The sequence below is a fragment of the Leptinotarsa decemlineata genome, unplaced genomic scaffold, assembly GCF_025532065.1.
Source record: "Leptinotarsa decemlineata unplaced genomic scaffold, Ldec_3_MD MMD2_P_RNA_scaffold_1, whole genome shotgun sequence".
NCBI lineage: Eukaryota > Metazoa > Arthropoda > Insecta > Coleoptera > Chrysomelidae > Leptinotarsa > Leptinotarsa decemlineata.
In genome coordinates this window covers 813,448-833,216 of record NW_027412523.1, presented here as the reverse complement: position 1 = coordinate 833,216, position 19,769 = coordinate 813,448, and the positions used below count along the sequence as shown (strand labels likewise).

Here is a 19,769-nt window from a genome sequence, read left to right as displayed (position 1 = left end):
AATATACTTTATTGGATAGGATAATAATTTCAAAAATGATACTTAGCATCATGTGAATGAAAAATTGAGCAATTAGACATAAATAAATGAATCTATTGTTGCTGTATTTAATTACATATCAATTTTCAAAATGTATGGAAAAACATGATTTTTGTCGTCTAGTGTGAATTTTGTCCAAATTGTCTGATGAAATTAATCAGTCCAGTATTTGGAACATATTTCATTACTATTGGTTGACTGTGATATTGCACATCAGACAATGTGGAATTTTCTTATTCGGCTTAAAATTAATTCAATTATTATCTTTAATAGATTTGAAATCTACAAGTCAATAACCAGAAAATGATACATAATAAAAACAATAACAAAATTATAACAAGATATAAACTACAAAGTTGAAGTGTAAGTATACTCATTTGTAAAATAAATAAATTATCGTGTCCTGAAATAGATATAAAATGATGTTTTTATGCTCACTTGTAAATATGCTATTCAGCTTTTTGAGTTTCAACTCAGTACACCTCGAATTTCACTGTTTAAGAACTCTTTCATTTGGAGAAATGTGTTTATAAACTTCCTGATAACATTTTTCCAAATTAATTTGATCTCCAGCGATTATAATTCAACGTGAATCGCTACTTTCGCACAGGCACCGCTCTCAGAGCGACTTAAGGATTTTCCTGTAATGCTTGTGTTTTGTCTTTCAATAATTTCTCAACATGCCTTATGAACCTAACAACTAAAATGTAACTTTTGACTCATCACCCTGCATATGAAAAATGATTCTTGAATACAAACTACGATTATGATACACTATTTTTGAAACATATTCGAATAAGAACAAACGAGTAAAAGGTGTAAATAAATTTGCACCATTATTGGTGGTTACTTTTCTACCTTACAAACTTGAAAACATTTGAATCACATTAAGGCACTCATCATCCTATTTCGTAGGCCAGAAAAATCTAGTGTCGTTCAACAAGTCTTGAAAATGACAACAAAAAAGGACTGTCGCAGCAGTAGAATGCTAAAGTCCCAATAGTGTCACTATCCCTACTTTTTGGTAAATTGCCTCGATAATCGGCAACGTTGTCATCTCTAAAATTTTTCATGGAATCTATCGCCTTTAGTAATAATAATAGCTTTATTGACCAACAGTTACCCATTTACAGGACAATATAAAATTTTATTCACAATACTTAAACGTAAACGAAAAATAAAATGAACAAAAAAGACCTCTGAGAGGTCTGAAAATGGATTGGCCATTGTTATCTAATGCCTCGGAAATAAATTGAGTAATAATGACTAGATTTGTAACAGTAGAACGCTTAGTAACAGGCTTCAGACTGACGACGTTTCGTTTGTGGAAACATGATGAAGAGAAGTTTTGTTTTGTTTGTTTTGTTTTTAAAGAAAACGAAGATGTTACCGATAGGATATAGTTTGTAAAGGGATGCAAGTAATGATTTCAGTATTCAAATTTTAAAATGTAAGTTATTGAACGAGTTGGTACTTATATTTATAAATGTATTCAAGACCTATATACTCATATCCAACAATAATCAGATTGTCAGAATATTTTATCAGTTTTTTTATATGTAGTCATTGAATTATTTTTGAATACAATCAAAGATTTATTGAAAAACCGTGTATCGAATATTCTTGCATTGAATACTATAAAAAACAAAACAATTCCTCTCTTTCACTCCTTTAGAAACGATAGTTGTTGCCGACTGATGTTTCACCCATTTCTAGTCCCTATGTAGGCTGTTATGGCAAACACCTGTCTGATCAACTACTCCCCTTTCTAGTGCCATAACGGGTATTGAATTATATCAAAAAATCATTGTGCAATGTACCTCAGAGAACAAGAATCAAGTTACAACTAGCAGAATTGTGTTTCAATACGAGCAATCTAACCACCAGCAGGAAAATCTGGCGTCTATTTGTGCAATGTATTATTTTTTATTTAGCTGAGAATAACCACCTGCGTACATGTATGTTTCAGTTGTTGCACCTCAAGAAGCCCGGTTGGGTTGGACAAGCAAATCAATTCTTTTTATTTGTTAGAAACTCTGTGACACGCTTTACGAACTTTTTCCGATTTTATACGTTTTATATTATTTATACAGTATGCAAAAATATTGCATTTCATCCAGTTCTGAGCTATGTTTGAAGTTGCAAGTCCCATTAGTTCCTTGATAACTTATTTTCAAATCGATTGCAAAATTTTAACCAATTAGACAAGGAGAGAGTACACTTGTAACAATTTGAATGAAAAATTCAAAGTGTTTCATATTACTCTACATTACTTTAAAACACCCATTTAATTATGTATGAAATTTACTTTACTGTTGAGCAGTTTATATCTATTATTCACTTGTTAAGAACTGTATGAAATGTCAAATGCTGACAAATCCACTCATGACAAAAGTGACACTACTGGTTTTAGGTATACTGTGGGATCGCTGAAACTTGTGGGATCTGAATACATTAGATTCTTCATGCTTTCAAAAGTTTGGAACTAGCAAAATGTGGCACGGTCAGAAAGAAGCCCTTCCAAATAGCAAATACTCAATTATGAACCATGGTGAAGGATGTTTAGAAAACTTTCAGATTAATTCCACACCACAGTTCTATCTTTCTGAATTCGTTTCATTCATGCTTGCTACTTATGTGGTTTTTAAGGCATCTTTTGTATTTAGTTTTGAAAATACAAAATTTGCATTCAAACAAGTTTAGGGACTCCGAATCCGTATGCATAATTTTATGGACTTTTATACAGGTGCTATAATTGGTAACGTAGGGACACTCGTCACATCTATAGACTGGTAAAGTATCTTTTCTATGAATGTGTTGGAAATGTCTGATAAGGGTTTCTTTGCTTTTGAACGATTGCATACATTCTGCACATTGAACCCTATTTGCTTGTGGCACTATTTCACTGTTATGGCTTTCTGCTTCGGAATTATGTCGGTCACGGAGATGATTCCGGAGGCTCCTCGGATATCTTGTTTGAAATGAACATTTTGTGCAATTGTAGACGAGGCTGGCATGCACTACTTGATGATTCCTCATGCTATTCGACCATTTTGTTTGGAAGTTGCATTTTTTGCATTTATAGGATTTAGTCGCGAAGTTGTGCCGTACTTGTTTATGTCTCAGTATACTTCTTCTGTGTATTGTTTTGAATGTGCACATGGGACACTGGTACATCCTAACTTCTGATGGATCCTTGTGGATGTTTTGGTGCTGTTTGAAACAAATTGCCCATTTAGTTTCGAAAGAACACTGATTACACTTATGCATCTCCACTTCAGATGGTTGTTGGTGCTTTCTCAAGTGCAGTTTCATATAAGATCCATTGTGTGTTTCGTACCCACAAATAGAGCATTTGTGTTTCGTTTTTCCTACTTTCCTTGGTGTAATTTTTTTATATACCACGACACCATTATGCCTAGCCGCAATATGCTTTTTCAACCCCCTATTGTTCAAAGAAGCAAATTCACATTGGGTGCACTTGTACGATCTTTTCGCAAGTTTACTTATGAACTTTTCTTTGTTCAGTGTGTTAACATTGAAAACATCTCCATGTGTTTCAATGTGTTTTTTCAGAGCCCACGTCGAGAATGTGTTATATTCACAATGAAGGCACTTGTAAATCGTTTGCTCTGGTTTTTCATGAACCAACTTGTGTTTCTTCATAGTGAAAGTTCTCTTTGATTTGAATTGGCACAGGTCACACTCATACATTTTTATTTCTGAAGGATTCTTATGAACCAACTTGTGTTTCTTCACACTTCCAAATCTGTTTGATTTATATTGGCACAGGTCACACTTATACATTTTTATTTCTGAAGGATTCTTAAGGGTCACGACATTTCGTCTTGGTTTTTTAGTTTTGCAAACATGCCTTTCAAACGTTGCAATATATTTCGTTTTGAAATGACATGAATGACATTCATATACTGTAGTCAATTCATGTGTTTCGACATGTCTGACTAGAGATATCTTATGCTTGGTTTGGAAAGAACACTTGTTGCAAGAATATGTGTGATCAGAATGAATAGTGTTCATGTGTTTGTTCAGAACACTTTCATACTTTGTCTTCAAGGGGCACATAGTACACTCGAACAATTCTTGCAAATCAATGTGTGATTTTTTATGTGTTTGAATATATGTCGCACTCCTTGTTGTGTAGGAGCAAATATCACATTTGTAGTCCTCTAATATCTTAGATCTTTTTTTTCGTTTTCCATTCGATTCTTCCCTGAAAAATAATAATGATCATCTTAAATGATTGAAAAATGTTGGAAGAAAATTTGCTGAGTGAATACTATAATAATAATAATTTTTATTATTCTGTGAGACAATCAAAAAGGTACATTGTATAAGATTAGTAACAAAAGAGCTTAAAAATAAAACTAAAAGTAAGAAGACAATTTACTAAGAGTAATACATTCATTGATATTTTTATTTTATTACTCAATCATTTCCTGAAGGGAGTAAAAGTTTTTCTCCAGTAAGAAAGATTTAAGTGTAATTTTGAAGCTGAAGATAGTACTAGAGTTTATCAGTTTAAAGGGTAGCAAATTGAATAATGTAATCCCTATTACATTGGGGGTTTAAATCTGTTTAGAAAATCCCTATTACATTGGGGGTAAGTAAGTGCATTTTAACAATATGGTATATGAAAGTCTGTCTTACACATGATCTCCTAAATGTTTAATGCTGAATGGTTTGGTAATGAGTCACAAAGTATTTTCATTGGTTGCTAAAAGTTAACTTTCTATCAAATGGATCAGCTTGTATATTTCATATAATTCATATCTCTAATATAGCTTAAACGTCTAACAACTTTTTATTCTTGTATTATTGAGTTTTGCAAAATAATATCTTCAACAATATCATTCGAAAGCAACTATTTCTGACCACATATCAAATGGTTGAACATTTATGTAAAGTCATAGATGACAAATGCAAAAATTTTCAAGAATGTTTCACTACACAAATACTTCTACTGACAATTTTTGAGAGAACTTTTCTGAGATTTGTTGAAACTTTGAGATTGAACATGAACAAGAAATTAATAGTATAAAAAATCATGGAAGCAAGATAAAGATGGATAAAGCCGAAAAAAATGAGCAGAATTAATTCTGATGAAATTATTGACTGTGAAAGGAATATAGGAATCAACGAGAAATCCAACAACTGTACCTAAAAAAATAATGTGATTACAAATTTATTGGTCCAAAAGTATCACAAATAATTTTCTCATAAAGGAATTGAGTTCATATTAAACAAATTGAAAAATGAGATATGAAACTTTCTATGTTTTTTACCATTTTCATTTGTAACTATTGTTACTGCAGTTTTTTCCAATATGGACATTTTCAAACTGATACAATAAAACAGTTTTATTGTAAAAAAGATAGAATATTTAATTTCTCATTTTTCATGATGATCTCCCAAACTATGGGTTGCGATCCACTATTGGGTCACGGGGGTAATTTGGGTGGGCCCCAGAAACAGATTAAAAACACTTTTGAATTGTTTTCCCAATTTTGATAAAGCTATAGTTCGTTATCTACAGCATTGTAGTTAAGTAATTTAATGAACAAATGAACATACAGACCTTATAATGGGCACTGAATCAGTTTTGGAATACTCTAGGAACTTGTCCAGAAAAATTGACCTTCGGCCTCGTCTTCTGATTATTTTACAGTAATCATGGATTTTTTTTTCACTTTCCAAACACTTTTCTGAAAAAGCGAAATAATTTTGTAGTGAGCTGTAGCACTTTGGGCAAAAAACAACATTTGTGGTCAGTTCCAAGTCCTGAAATATATGTAGTAAATCCAAAATCCAGCAAGTGGAGTGAAATGTGATTGAATCATTGCATACTCACTATTTCGGGTAGATTTAACTTGAATTTTTCTATTTCAGTTTTGTTTGAGAAGGCCTCATTCTTGTCTATTGGCTCTATACATAATCTACATAAATGTTCTTCAGCATCTGTGGGATTCGGTACATCTTTCTTTCGTATGTACACAGTTTTCAAATCTAATTTAACATTTTCTTTGAAAGGTGTTAAATAATCTTCTATGTCAATGCAGTTGGACTTGAAAGTGAACGAATCTTGCATTTCAGTAAAGCACTGCCTGCATAAGACAGGATGCTCACTAATAGACCAGTCCTGAAACACCAAGTTAAGATATTTTGGATGAGGTATGTCCAGAACATTCATTTAAGGATATTTTTCAATTCACCCTCCTATATTCCAGTTACTTCTCAACATTTCTTATTCATATTTAAAGTGTACAATCAGTAGCTTTATGTAAGCCATAATTTGAAGATTTGAAATAAATCACCGCCCCTCGGTATTCTATTCGGAACATAAAAAAGATATTTTGCGGGATTTCAGGAATGAATAAGAAATTTGGTAGTTTGAATATGAAAATAAGATCAAAGTTTTCTCTTCTACTCTGTTGATTTAAGAATTTATAAAATATTGGTTCAATTGAAAAGAATTCCAAATAGTTGTCTGAAACTCTTTCTAAAGTAAATTTGTGAATGTTATAAATTAGAAACTATATTCTTAACGAGCCCTGATTTAGTATGGAACTACTTGAGCCTCAATGCTTGAATCAGAAGATTTTTATTTCTCCAATAAAAATTGGTCAAAAGTTTTGGGAAAATCAGTATACACCTATTCTATCTGTCCTTCACTTTCCAAAACATCCATATTTTGTGTTCATAGGTCAACAATGAATACTTACCACCTTTATAAGTAAAACTTCCAACATTTCTCGCTGAATATCATCTATATTTTCAAGACCACTTTCAATTTCTTTCAAACACAGTCTACATATTTGCTGACTTTCAGTAGTCATTTCACTAAAGTAAAGACAAAATTGTCTGTTTATCTTTTACTTACTAATCCAGTATGTATAAATTTACCTTTAATATATTCGATCTAACTGTACTGGATCATATGTCGAGAGCAAAAATTAAATTTGGATTTATTCAACAACTTTAATATATAAAAATATTTTCTGTATCAGAGTAAATCTTTATGTATATCAGAGACAACCAACTATATAGAGGTTAGTTGTGTTGACATCAAAAACATTTCTTCTTCTTCTTAATTTCGGTCCCAGCTTCCAGATTTGACGCTACTATGACCAGTGCTCTTTTTATCATAGTGATAACTACAATAACAACTTTGTCCAGGGAGTACAAGAGTTTTGTTTTACACAATATTGTACTCCATTTTTATTCTTCTTCATATATTTTTATTCTCTGTTCTTCTATCTTTCCTTCAATATAATCTTCTTTGTGCAAGACCGTTATTTATAGCAGGTTTAGACTCTTCTCGCTTCAGGGCAGCTGTGAAGCATTACTACACACTGAAATGCTGCCTCGAATAAAAAAACAAAATTTAAAGACATCTTGGATCTTTGCACTAACTCTAAGCTTATCCCGGAATTCCGTATTGGGTCATTTTCCAGTGTTGCCGCAACCCTTCGTAAAAAAGTACTAGAGGACGAAATATTCATCAACAACTAATACATATACAATATATATCTAACATTTTCAGACCTTCCAATTTTGATTTCCAGTATGGCATAACATCACATCAAATAGCAAATAACTGAATGACAAGATGTGGACACCAAAAACAAAGTGACAACTGACATAATAGGAAAGTAATTTCACAAACTACACCGGATACGATGTAGTTTGTAAAACGGCGGTAGCGGCCCAGTCAATCAGAAAAATAATAGAAAAGTACTAAATTATCACTGAAACGGCAACACTGACCATTACCGACAAAAGTTATTCGCTGTGCGTTCCACTAAGCGCTCACAACGATCAAAATCAAAATGCTCTTATAACCGTTCCACATAATGAACGCGGTCGTAATTCTTCTCTTTTCTTATGGTCTTTGCTTCCCTTCGGCGCAGTAGACCAAAAGAAGATTGACCGCGGTCGTTGTGGTCGCCTCGATGTCCCTGATGACGTCATTACTTTCGCTCACAAAGACCCATCTGAAGAGGTGGGTTGAAGTGGACGTTGAGAATATTTCGGCGCAGTTTTTCAAATATGACATAAATATGTCATTCATAATTCATTTCGAATTTCTTAACTCATTCCCTTATTCAATCTCATAAGTAATCAATGGAATAATTAGTGACACATACAGAAGTAAATTTAAGAGTAGCATGAATTTAGAGTATAACCTAAGTGTGCAATTAGAAATTATATTTTCAAAATTTACAGTATATGTGATAGAAAATCATGTACCTGAAATGACTTTGGAATTCTTCATCTGAATAACGATGAAATACATTCTCGTAATCTGTAATACGTGGTCTGAGATTATAATTTTGTAAAGTTGTATTCCACTCTTTATCTGAACTAGTTTCTTGAGCACTACTGCAACGCATCTACAATTGCCGTATAAGACATTTTGATTACATTCAAACTCAATTTGTTTAATAATTTATACTTTTTTTTAATATAAATAAATTTAACTTGCAATTATTGAAACTTATTGTTGAGCTTTACGTAACATTATTAAAACTTCTACTTAATTTTTTCAATTCGTCATTTATAAAGTTTACATGAACGCCCAGAAGGTTCCATAATCCATTCCACTTGAATTTACGTCAGTAACGTAGCCCGCGAAACTTAAGCATTCATCCTATTCTTTGAGCAGACCTCGTATGTTATGTTTTCCCAAATGAAGAAAAAATTGTATTTTCAAGAAGCAGGAAAACATAATAAAATCAAATACAAAATAGGGCTGTAAAATGAAGTGTTTTAACTAGATTCTAATTTAATGTCACCATTTGTAAAAACGGGGGATCACAAACAATATTGCTAGTTAACATAACAAATTTTTTAAAAACTCAAGATACATTTTCTCTCCAACAGGATTTCATGTTCAGAAGACAGCATTAAAGTTGATATTCAATACTTACTTATTTTTTTTCTTTTTTCTCAACTCATATTACTAATCAAATTGAAGGACCAATTGCTTCAACACTTCAACTTGCACAAGTGAAACACCTTATTTTTATTACTACTTTTATTCAAACAATAAAAAATTGGACGAATTATACAGACTTAATAAATAAATCATGTTTCCAGTCTTTCATTGGAACCCATAAAGGTTACAAGTACCAACAGTTTCAAAATACTTTCAATTATTGAATGTTCACACTTTATTATCAACAAAAAATGAAACCTAGAGAGAATCTGGAAACCATAGCTACAAAATAAACTTTCTACAGACTTCTATCAATTTGTGATTTGATATTCGTAAATATTAAAAAAATAACAAACAGCAATAAATGTAATTTTTGAGCAAAATGTGAATACATAGAAACATTTTTCGAGTATTAAAAAACTAGTTCATAACTATTCAATATCAGCAACTCATTTGTTTTTTTTAAATTATGATTTGGCTACACATCCCTGAATTTTAAAAATCAATAGTTCATGAGCGAAAATTTTTGAAACTCAGTATAAAAAAGTGTCCCCTAGTAAGGGAGCATCGAGGGGAAGGATTTGTCAGGCTGCAGCACCTTAGAGACTCAAAAAATTTATTTATGTAAAAAAATTGAAATTTATACACATGGACTGTGTGTAAGATTAGGGGCGGCCCAGCTTTGGAACATCGGAAACACTGAGAGATACAAAGTCATTTAAATTACAAAAAAGCTGCACATTTTAGAGCATATTTATACTACTTTTTGCATTTTCGTTGGGGTCCTATCCATTCCAGAAAATTGATATTCGCTAATTTCATCATTTGAATTTTTTCACATTGCCACTTTTCAAGCCGTACAATATGGAGTTTATATATTTTTTTATATAAACCCTAAAAAAGAATACTACGTTATAAGTTAGCCATTTTTGGTGACTTCACTGATATACCACACATAAGCTCTAAAATGTGTAACTTTTCCTAATTTGAGATTTTATGATATAATTTCGGATGAGCCGCATCCGGCGATTTTGAAAAAAAAAAACGGTTTTCGATTCTCCCATATTAGCCCTCCTTATATTGGATACATTGTATATTTGAGTTTCATAAAAAACTTTTTTTTTGTATTTGAAGTCTATTTCAATTGAAATTGTTGTAAATCACCGAATGTCTCATTATAAGTTTAGTGCAATGAAATAAAATTAGTTTCTTCAGACTTTAAATTATTTAGGGAATGTTTTAGTTTTAGCGAGCCTTTCTTTAAAAAAAATTAGGTTTTACATTTTTAAAATCATAATATAATAATAATAATATGGAATACGTTTCAACATGTTTATCGAATAATGTGAACAACTATTATGACTATCACCTAGTCTTGAATTAAGAATAGTGCTTTCAATAAATGTTGAAATTGTAACATAGGCCGTGATACTACTTCATAAAACATATAATACAAATCTTTTCCAAAACTCTGGAACAAGTATTCAATTTAAAATGTTTCATTGATGAACAGGTTGGGCCGATATTTCGAACTTTATCAAGTTCATCCTAGGGGCTCTACAAAATTCACTTCTTGAATTATATACTTGCCAAAATATAGAGAATATATATAAGAATGTTCGAGACATAAAAATAACCTACCGACTGTATTATTTCCATGTTAAAATCAAAAACATATACAAAATTATAATATAATGATAGTGTCTTATCATAATCTGATATCCTACTGATCTAGTATCGCCCAGATTGACCTACGTAACAAACAGTAAAAAAGATATCGAGACATTGATCACCGCACAATTTCAATTCAATTCTTTACTTATCCATTCGAGCAAATACAGCTATAGGACAAGTCAAAAAACATATAGACATACAACAGAGTGAAATGATAAAATAAAATAAATCATGTACATGCATAACAAGGATTACAGACAAAATACAATTAACATAGGATAGTGAAATAATACATGTTAACAGGTTGTTCTTTGAAAAATTAATTCATAATAAACTTCTAGGGAGTAGGGACACAGATCAATTAGTATCTTTTTCACTTCAATAAGAAATTTCCGGTTTGAAAAGGATCTATATCTTTGTGGAAGTCGATTATAGTCTTAAGCCAAGTACAGTAGGTGAATTTAAGCTAATATTTAAGCGTCTGAAGGGAACGCAATATTTGCCTTTCTGTCTAGTATCATAATTGTGTAGTTCATCTACACGCAAATGGTCGTCACGAGCTTTGTGTATATTCTTCAAGTTATAAAATGAAAATACCACTAACTGTTAAAATCCTCATGTTTTTGAAAAGGTAAAGACAACTATGATTAAATGAGACTCTAGCAATACATCTAATAATGCGCTTTTGAGCCAGAAAAACATTTTGTGCATATGCTGATCCACCCCAGACTGCAATACCATAGTTAATTCTTGATTGAACTTCTGCAAAATAGAATGAACGAAGATGATTCAAATTCAATGTATATCTAAGATTTCTGATTTGGTAACATTTTGAGTTCAGTGTCTTAGAAAGCTGTAGACAGTGAGTTCGAAATGATAAGTTTTCGTCCAAAAAAATTCCAAGAAATTCAACACTTTCAGTACTATTAATGGCGTTACACAATTTGTTTTGTTTGTATTAAAAAGAAGAGACATATTAGAAGACCAGACTGAAAAGTTGTGCATTGCGGTGTTAATTTTTGTTTTCAGAATTTCAGAGTTTCCTCCTGTGAAAAGTAGCGTTGAGTCATCTGCATACAATGTAGTGAATGCATCAGTTAAGATCAGAGGTAGCTCATTAATATATAAGACGAATAGTATTGGCCCCAGAATGGAGCCTTGAGGTACCCCAATGTCATTTCTTTGAGGAGATGACCGAGATGTTTTACCACAATGAGAGATTTTTACAATTTGTTTCCGTCCTTTCAGATACGAGCTAAACCAGTCATGAATTTTACCTCTTATACCAAATTTATATAACTTATCAAGCAGAGTTTTGTGTTGAACACAATCAAAAGCTCGACTTGAATCACAAAATATTCCTGTTGGATTTTCACCCTTCTCAGTAGCCATTAATACTTTCTCATAGAACGAGATAATTGCTGTTGTAGTAGAGTATTATTTACGAAAACCATGATGATTTTCCATAATAACTTTGTTCCTCTCTAAAAACGATACCAGTTGATTTAGAACCCCTCATATTCAATTACTTTTGATATTACCAATGGAATAGTGATTGGTCTATAATTAGATATGTCAGATGGATTATCTTTCTTTAAAATAGGAGATGCTAATGAAGTTTTCAATTTTGTTGGGAATATCCTGTCCTCAAGAGACTTATTATTCACGTGAGTTAGAGGTTTAACTATATATTCTGCAATTTTTTTTAATATCACAGCTGAAATTCCATCATAACCACAGGAGGGCTTAGTTTTAATTTTATATTTTATAACATTGAGAACATATATCTCAGAAACATATTGAACAAACATACTCTTTGTTTGAAAATTATTTTGTGGATATTTAATTTGATGATTTAGGTGTTGTATATTTCCTATTGTTTCCTTTGGTATGTTTACAAAATAATCATTAACATTTCAACTTATTGAAGTGAAAAAGTACAGCAATTTCTTTACCAAAAATATTTTTTATCTTTTTAAATGAAATAATAAAAAAAAAGGAAGACTCATACACGTTATTTGTCCATTTTGAACTTTCATCTATTTCATGCCTGTTATAATTATGTATATATTTTTAATTTCCTCAAGTATTAACTGATATAAGAATTGATTGTTGTAGTGCCCTGAGAATGAACAAAGTTCAAAACGTCGGCGAAAACAAGTTTGTTTTTTAAATCGTTTGTCCAACCAGTAAATCAATAAAATATTATTTGGATTTATTATATGCCACTGAAAATTAAAATATTTCATTCAAAAATATTCTCGTTGTACATTCGAGCTGAAGAAAAATTTTTAAAATAAAATTACAGGTTGAGAAAATAGTATAAAATTATAAAAATTTATGTAAAAGCTAGTTATTTACTCATTATTGAACCGAGTTAATCTACTCTATACACTTACACTATGCAGCTGCGTTCAAAAGATTTTGATCACTCCCAAAGTTCGATTTTTTCCAGTTAATAAATATCACCAATATAATGCAAAAAAAAACTAATCAATTGGGAGTTATCGAGCTACAATTTGAACATATTCAAGGTATACTTTCCAGTCCAAATTCCAGACAACAGTTAACGAAATAATCACCAAAACTGCTCTCTTCAATTTTGGCTGATTAATTTACATTGCCGTAGTGAGATGCTGAAAAAAAACTTTACGACCCATTACAATCTACAATTCAGATTGTATCGCAAAAAGAATTGTTTACTCGACTAAATGCAAAACTGTTGGAAATAAAAGCTAGGACCCGGGACATGTCGAAGAATTAAATTGTGTTTCAGTTACGAAATATCAAAACAACCGTTAAAATAATATTGAAGAGTGGCGCTTCAATGTTCTTTCTTGCAGAATTCAGCCAAATGAGTCCTGGGTAGTTACTGTTGGGAACGGATATTTCTAAAAAAAAAAGATATAAATGTAACGAACTATAGTATTTCTTTAAAGTTTCAAGAATCGGAGGAAACAAGAATGGGGTGCATCAAAACTTATGTGTGTGTCTTTCATGAAACGTATATAATCAGGATGATATTTATAGCAACTTGTATCAATGTCTTTAGTTTATGTTACATTTGACAGAAATTATTGCCATGTGTGACATGCGAAAAAAAAAAAAAAAAACAGATGGTAAACAGTTGTTTACCATCTGAGCACTTTAGGCTTTTATCCTTCTTATTTCATCACCAATGGCTACATAGTTAAATTGTTAATGAAATAAAATGTAACCGGTAATTAACAATGAATCAACCATATGAGACATTCCCATTTTTTCAAGGACCATACAATTATTGCAATTGAACTCTTGAGAGAGGCAAATAAAAACAGTAAATTTGTGCATTAGTTGAAAGTACATTATTGATACGTGAACTAAAAAGCTAACTACTTTCAACTACAGAATTTTTTTCCTTGTAATTTTAAAATTTTGATGCACCCTTTCAATACTTTTGATTATATTGTGAATATGTTTGTATTCTTTCTACAATGCAAATCTTCTTTGATCGTGATGACAACTATTAACCTATATGGTGTGCAGAACAATATATAAAAAAATATAACATTAAGTTCCAATACTTCTGAAGATTCTAAGGCAAACAGCAATCCAAGCAAAATGTATCTTACCTGAACATGAAAATCACCAGAGAGATGAAGATAGCTGCCGTACTGGTTGATATTGTAGCAGCAGCAGCATATCTAGCAGAACCACAGGCAGGCGGACAAACAGGAATCACAGATTCTACACATAAATAATATCTAGCTGTAGCTAAACTACTGACTCAATGCAAACATATAACACATACATTTTTTTCAATAAATACTCGATCATACAGAGAAAAATGCAATTGAAAGCATGTACAAAAAACATTTTTTTGGAGAACGTATCTGTCTAGAAATCTTTGCTCTCCCTATTTACCAGAATCACGTAAAAGGAAAATATTCAAATTCATTTCACAGAAAATACAGTCCACGTTGATACTTAACATAATTTTTGTAATGTATTTTTCATTGCAATTTCTTATTCATTTAAATTTTTCATTACATTAAAACGATTTCAGAGTGGTTGATGTTAAAAGTCTTTCATAAACACCTTTTTTTGGACACTGTGGTCCGTTCACACAAAGAAATAGTAAATATACATGACTTATATTTTATTCTATCTCCAACAACTCAAAACTAAAACGCATTCCAAAACAAGCATAATAACACTAGAAAACCTGACAATGACAACCAAATAAGTGAATTTCAACATGGTTCCATGAACCACCGCAGCACTGAATCAAATCTAGCATTGTTTTCCCACTAAGTGTGCTCAACATTGGATAATTAAGTACAGGTGGACATGATATACACAGATTTCTCAAAGGCCTTTGACAAAATTGATCATAGCATCTTACATTCGAAACTGGACCTTATTGGCCTTAGTAATAAGCTACTAGGCTTTTTTGAATCGTATTTTTTTAACCGTAACCAAATAGTTTATTACAACGGATACAAATCAAACACAATGATTGCTAAGTCTGTCGTACCCCAAGGATCGAATTTGGGACCGCTGTTGTTTTTGATATTTATCAATGATTCAAGCACACAAATAAATTCTATGAAACTTTTTTGCTGATGATCTGAAAATACTGAATTCTATCCAAAATGTGAATGATTGCATGACACTTCAGGAAGATATAGATAATGTGCAGGCTTGGTGTTAATAACCTACATCTGAATATAGGTAAATGTAAAGTCATGTCATATACTATAAAACATAGACATATTGAACATCCATACTAAGGATTTAGGTGTATTTTTTGACTCTAAAATGGCATCTGCCAATCAAACAAAAAAGTTTCCGAAGCCAATAAAATGTTAGGATTTATCACACGAAATTGTCAAAACTTCACAAACATAAACGCCTGGAAGATATTATATTTCTCATATGTCAGATCCAAGCTTGAATACTGCTCAATTATTTAGAGCCCCTACTATTTCTGTCATGAGTACTCAATTGAAAAAGTTCAAAGAAAATTTTTGAAATTCTTGTACTTCAAAAACACTGGAATTTATCCAGCTAGGGGTTCTGACCACTATAGTCTTCACAATCACTTTCAATTATCTTCTTTAGAAAAAAGGAGAAGATGTGTTTCAATAACCTTTTCGCATAAACTACTGCACAGCCAAGTAGACTGCTATTTGCTCCTGTCAGAACTGATTAGGGTGCCAAGAGCTCAGTCACGGCTGAATCTCACATTTTACTGCTCTGCATCACGAACAAACATAATAACGCATTCTCCAATTGAATATATGTGTGAAAACTACAACTCAATATGCAGCTTTTGCGATATTAATACTTGCTTGGCGAATCATATAAAAAAAGTTGCAATGGAAATCTTAAAGTGATATTAAAACTGTTTTTTCTTTTTTTGTGTTGTGATAGAGTCAGTTATTATAACCACTCTTACCAAGTAGCGCAATGAATAGTTATACTATCAGTTTTTTTCTTTTGTTTTATTTTTCTTTCTTTTAATTTATATTCGAAGTTATATATCATTGTTATGTTATATTCATATAGCATGTCAAGAATGAACATGATTTGTTAATTTATTTTATCTATTGTCAGTACTGATGTATTTAATTATGTCCTGTAATTGGGTGTTACCTGTTGGGCAATATTATTATTAATGATACATTGTAGATGATGGAGAATAAACCCACTAAAATTTTCGCATTTTGTAGCCACTTTAGATATTGATTTCCCCTCTGAATTATATAGCCCTTATGACTTCCCTCACGTTTTTTAAATTAATCAATCAATTTTTACTGTAGTCTGTGAATGTTGGTACGGTCTAAGAGAAAGATTGTCAACTAGTAACAGCTCCATCTCTTGCTGTCTGAGTCGGACCTTTCTGGCAGTGATGAGAGATAATAACTTGAAACCGGTTTGTGGGTGATCCACTCAAATAATTTCAGCACGGTCCTGTTTCTGAATAAACAAGAAACATCTGCAAGACTAACCGCTGTGAGGTATCTTGCATAAATGGGAATATCCAGCGTGGTATTAGCCGGGATAGTAGTTGTTTTCCGGAAGGCATTTACCAGAACCTACAGCGTAGTTGGGAGAGATGAATATTTTCGAGATATTTCAACATATTGATTTTATAGTTTGTATGTGTTTCTCCTCTATACAGTTTCAGACACAATTTTACAATTGATTATAGTAAAAAAAGGGAGGTATGCAGATGACTTTTTAAAGCAAAAATGGTAAAAAAAATTATCAAGTTGCCAAGTTTGATTTTTTTTAATGTCAATCCATAAAAACATTCCTCATTTCTACCGAACAAGAACTCAAACATTTCAACAAGCTTAGAAAAAACTTACCAAAGAGTTCAACTCTTCCTTCAGCTGTGCCAAGTTTATTAGCTGCCTTACAGACATACTGACCATACTGCCTCTTTTCTATGGTGATGACTCTGATTGTGGTGTCGGTGAATTCGTCTGCTACAGCGAAATGGGATATTCTGTAGTGCTGGTTGTTGGACAGAGTTATATCATCTTTTTCCCAAGTTATAGCAGGAGGGGGATAGGCTTCAACATGACATTCCAGATCCATGTCGAATTGGAGGGCCTGGCCTAAACGCGGTCTTGGCACTACCACAACAGGAGCAAATTCCACTTCTACTGCAATATTTCCTACAAAAAAAATAATATTTATGCTTTGATCCTTAGAAAAGTGGATATGGCCTCTCCGGTAAAATTAATTGTAATTGAAAATTGATAAATTTGTTTTAAAAATATTCTTTATTTTCATGTCATGTTTCCTTACTTTTTGTTCCTCTTCCTACTCCGTTTTCAGCTACACAATAGTAAGTACCTCGATCTTCTTTACGGATCTGTTTGATTTTCAAAATGTTACCCCTATAAATTGAGCCTCCGGTGGGTAGAATGGCATTATTTTCACGCCTCCAAGATATCCTTGGTGGCGGATATCCACCAGCATAGCATTCCATTTGTACAGCTGAAATCAAATCAGAATTTGGAATACTCAATGATTCACCAAGTGATTTTGAAAACTAGAATTCGGGATTATGAGCAGGGTTGAGAATCTTTTCTGAAATCAGAACTATTATGGGATATATCAGTTGAAAGATATTTACCTTGACCTTCAGAAACCACTATGGACCTAGTGGAATTGTCAGAAATGAAAGGGGGCCTTCGCACTTGCAGTTCAACTTCAGCAGACACCCTGTTGCTGGGGGATATCAATATTTGACACTGATAATATCCTGCATCGGTCTCTTGGATGTCTTTGATCTGGAGTACGTAAGTTGAACTGCTCTGAAATCAAATCGGAGAATAACAATCAATTCATGAACAAAGGCTAGATCAAAATAATAAAATGAGCTCCATTTGGGATTAATGTTCAGATGTTTTTCTGGGGCACCGAAATATTTATTTTTGGCCCTATTTCGATGTACTTACAGGATCATATCTTAGAGAGAATCTTGAATCATGCAAAATCAGAGAGCTTCCAGTGGAGATCGGTAAACTGTAGGAATTCTGATTCTTGTCGACTTTCATCCAAATAACCGAGTAATCTGCTGTATATTGAACCGAACATGACAGCTCTACAGTTCCTCCAATATCCTTAATTTGTGTTTGGGTAATATATGATATAGTTGGCGACCTTTGTGCTAGGGCTGAAATTTGACCAAAATGAATTAACTAATATTTATTTGTTGCCCGGAATCACCTTTTTTATAACTGTACAAGCATCACTTGTAATAAATATTTACATTATACAATTTTAAAATTGAAGAAACGACTAAAAAATGTAAAGTAAGACTGGAAGTGAACTCAAGCAAGTGAAAATGAGTATAAGCACTTAGATAAACAGAATTATAGATTATCCAATTCAAAATACTGTAATAAATGTGGAGAATACAATAAAGAACACATTTTTTTAAGGACGAAACACAAGCACTACTGGAAAATCCTTGAAGCACGGAGCCTGTACGAAAGTAGCAATTCACTTTGGATCAGAATCGCTGGAGATTGAATTCATTTGGAAAATGTTCTCAGAAAGTTTATTCCACATAAACACAATTCTCCAAATGATAGAGTTCTTGAACAGTGAAGTTCAAGGTGTACTGAGTTGAACCTCAAAACGATGAGCATTCAAAGTCCGTCACATATTTCTGATATGTACCGCTCTTGGTGCAATCAAATATGCCAAGTCACTTGAATACTCTCATGAAAGTAATAAACGAATACATCAAGAATTTGGTGTATAATTAATTTTCAAGCCCCTCTCAGGAGATATTTAAATTTTGACCTGTTCATTAGTTATTATATTTTGTTTCTTTGTTTTTGATAGTTATATTTCTATCCTGTCTAACTTCTTCATTAACATTTCACTGGAAAAATCTCATCAAACCTTTTTTTAAATCAGTGTTTATGGGATATAATTTGGATGGCATTAATGAAAATATTAACACTGGGTAAAGTACTAATGATTCATGCTCATTGTTTCTCAACTTTCACTTAAGAATTTCTGAATTCACTTTACAAACAATAAACATTTTTTTTCGTAAGAAGAGGCCTAGGAAACTAACTAATTTTAGACTTAGGTATTTAGTTATAGGTAAATTATAATAACTTTTAATTTCATAATGATTTTTTAGCAAATTTCAATTTCTTAACCTGATGTACCTAACTATTTCTTGAATAAATAAAATAAATTGGATACTCTGGAAAACTTCATTATTTGTTTCATTTTAGAAAATCCGTTGTCATTTAAAAAAAGGTGTAACCTACTAAATGCTTATCTGGTGATATCATCATATTAATGACAATAACAAATGATACAGAGCTTATCATGTTTCCTTATCTTGCTTCATCCCTGAGATAAAAACCTTAGGGTAGGGCAGTTTTCATATAAACTAAGTTCACTTACCAATATTTATAAAGCCTATAAAAAATAAAAACCCTACAGTCGCCATATTTAAAATACACCAGAATATAATAAAACAAACTCTAAGCAACAAACGCAACCATTTGTACACAATACACAAAGTTGACACAAACGGGAAAACAGTAATTTCTAACTTCAGGTTCAGTGTAGC

General features: G+C 31.9%; 2 protein-coding genes across 4 annotated transcripts; both read right to left on the bottom strand.

Moving 5' to 3' along the window:
• Nucleotides 1-2,598: 2,598 nt before the first annotated feature.
• On the bottom strand, nt 2,599-7,083 carry LOC111512951 (uncharacterized). Of its 3 annotated transcripts, XM_023169116.2 has the most exons (5): nt 6,961-7,083; nt 6,780-6,897; nt 5,909-6,196; nt 5,636-5,838; nt 2,599-4,270 (listed from the first exon to the last, which is right to left on the bottom strand). In XM_023169116.2, exons 2-5 carry the CDS (start codon nt 6,891-6,893, stop codon nt 2,656-2,658), a joined length of 2,220 nt encoding a protein of 739 aa, XP_023024884.2. In that variant the 5' UTR covers nt 6,894-6,897; nt 6,961-7,083; the 3' UTR covers nt 2,599-2,655. The 3 variants fall into 3 exon arrangements, with proteins under 3 accessions (XP_023024884.2, XP_023024883.2, XP_074026361.1); XM_023169115.2 differs by having other exon boundaries at nt 6,780-7,077; XM_074170260.1 differs by lacking the exon at nt 2,599-4,270 and having other exon boundaries at nt 5,642-5,762; nt 6,780-7,077.
• Nucleotides 7,084-10,024: 2,941 nt separating this feature from the next.
• On the bottom strand, nt 10,025-19,769 carry LOC111512952 (lachesin). The gene is made up of 7 exons (XM_023169117.2): nt 19,601-19,769; nt 18,127-18,344; nt 17,802-17,982; nt 17,471-17,662; nt 17,026-17,337; nt 14,281-14,395; nt 10,025-13,560 (listed from the first exon to the last, which is right to left on the bottom strand). Exons 1-7 carry the CDS (start codon nt 19,644-19,646, stop codon nt 13,539-13,541), a joined length of 1,086 nt encoding a protein of 361 aa, XP_023024885.1. The 5' UTR covers nt 19,647-19,769; the 3' UTR covers nt 10,025-13,538.

Coding starts and splice junctions, on each gene's coding strand:
- LOC111512951 (XM_023169116.2), bottom strand. CDS start 6,893: ATGACTACTGAAAGTCAGCAAATATGTAGACTGTGTTTGAAAGAAATT. Junction 6,197..6,779: donor AAGTTTTACTTATAAAGGTG/GTAAGTATTCAT, acceptor TTGGTGTTTCAG/GACTGGTCTATTAGTGAGCA. Junction 5,839..5,908: donor AGTTAAATCTACCCGAAATA/GTGAGTATGCAA, acceptor CATATATTTCAG/GACTTGGAACTGACCACAAA.
- LOC111512952 (XM_023169117.2), bottom strand. CDS start 19,646: ATGGCGACTGTAGGGTTTTTATTTTTTATAGGCTTTATAAATATTG. Junction 18,345..19,600: donor TATAGGCTTTATAAATATTG/GTAAGTGAACTT, acceptor GTCAAATTTCAG/CCCTAGCACAAAGGTCGCCA. Junction 17,338..17,470: donor AGTAGGAAGAGGAACAAAAA/GTAAGGAAACAT, acceptor TTTTTTTTGTAG/GAAATATTGCAGTAGAAGTG.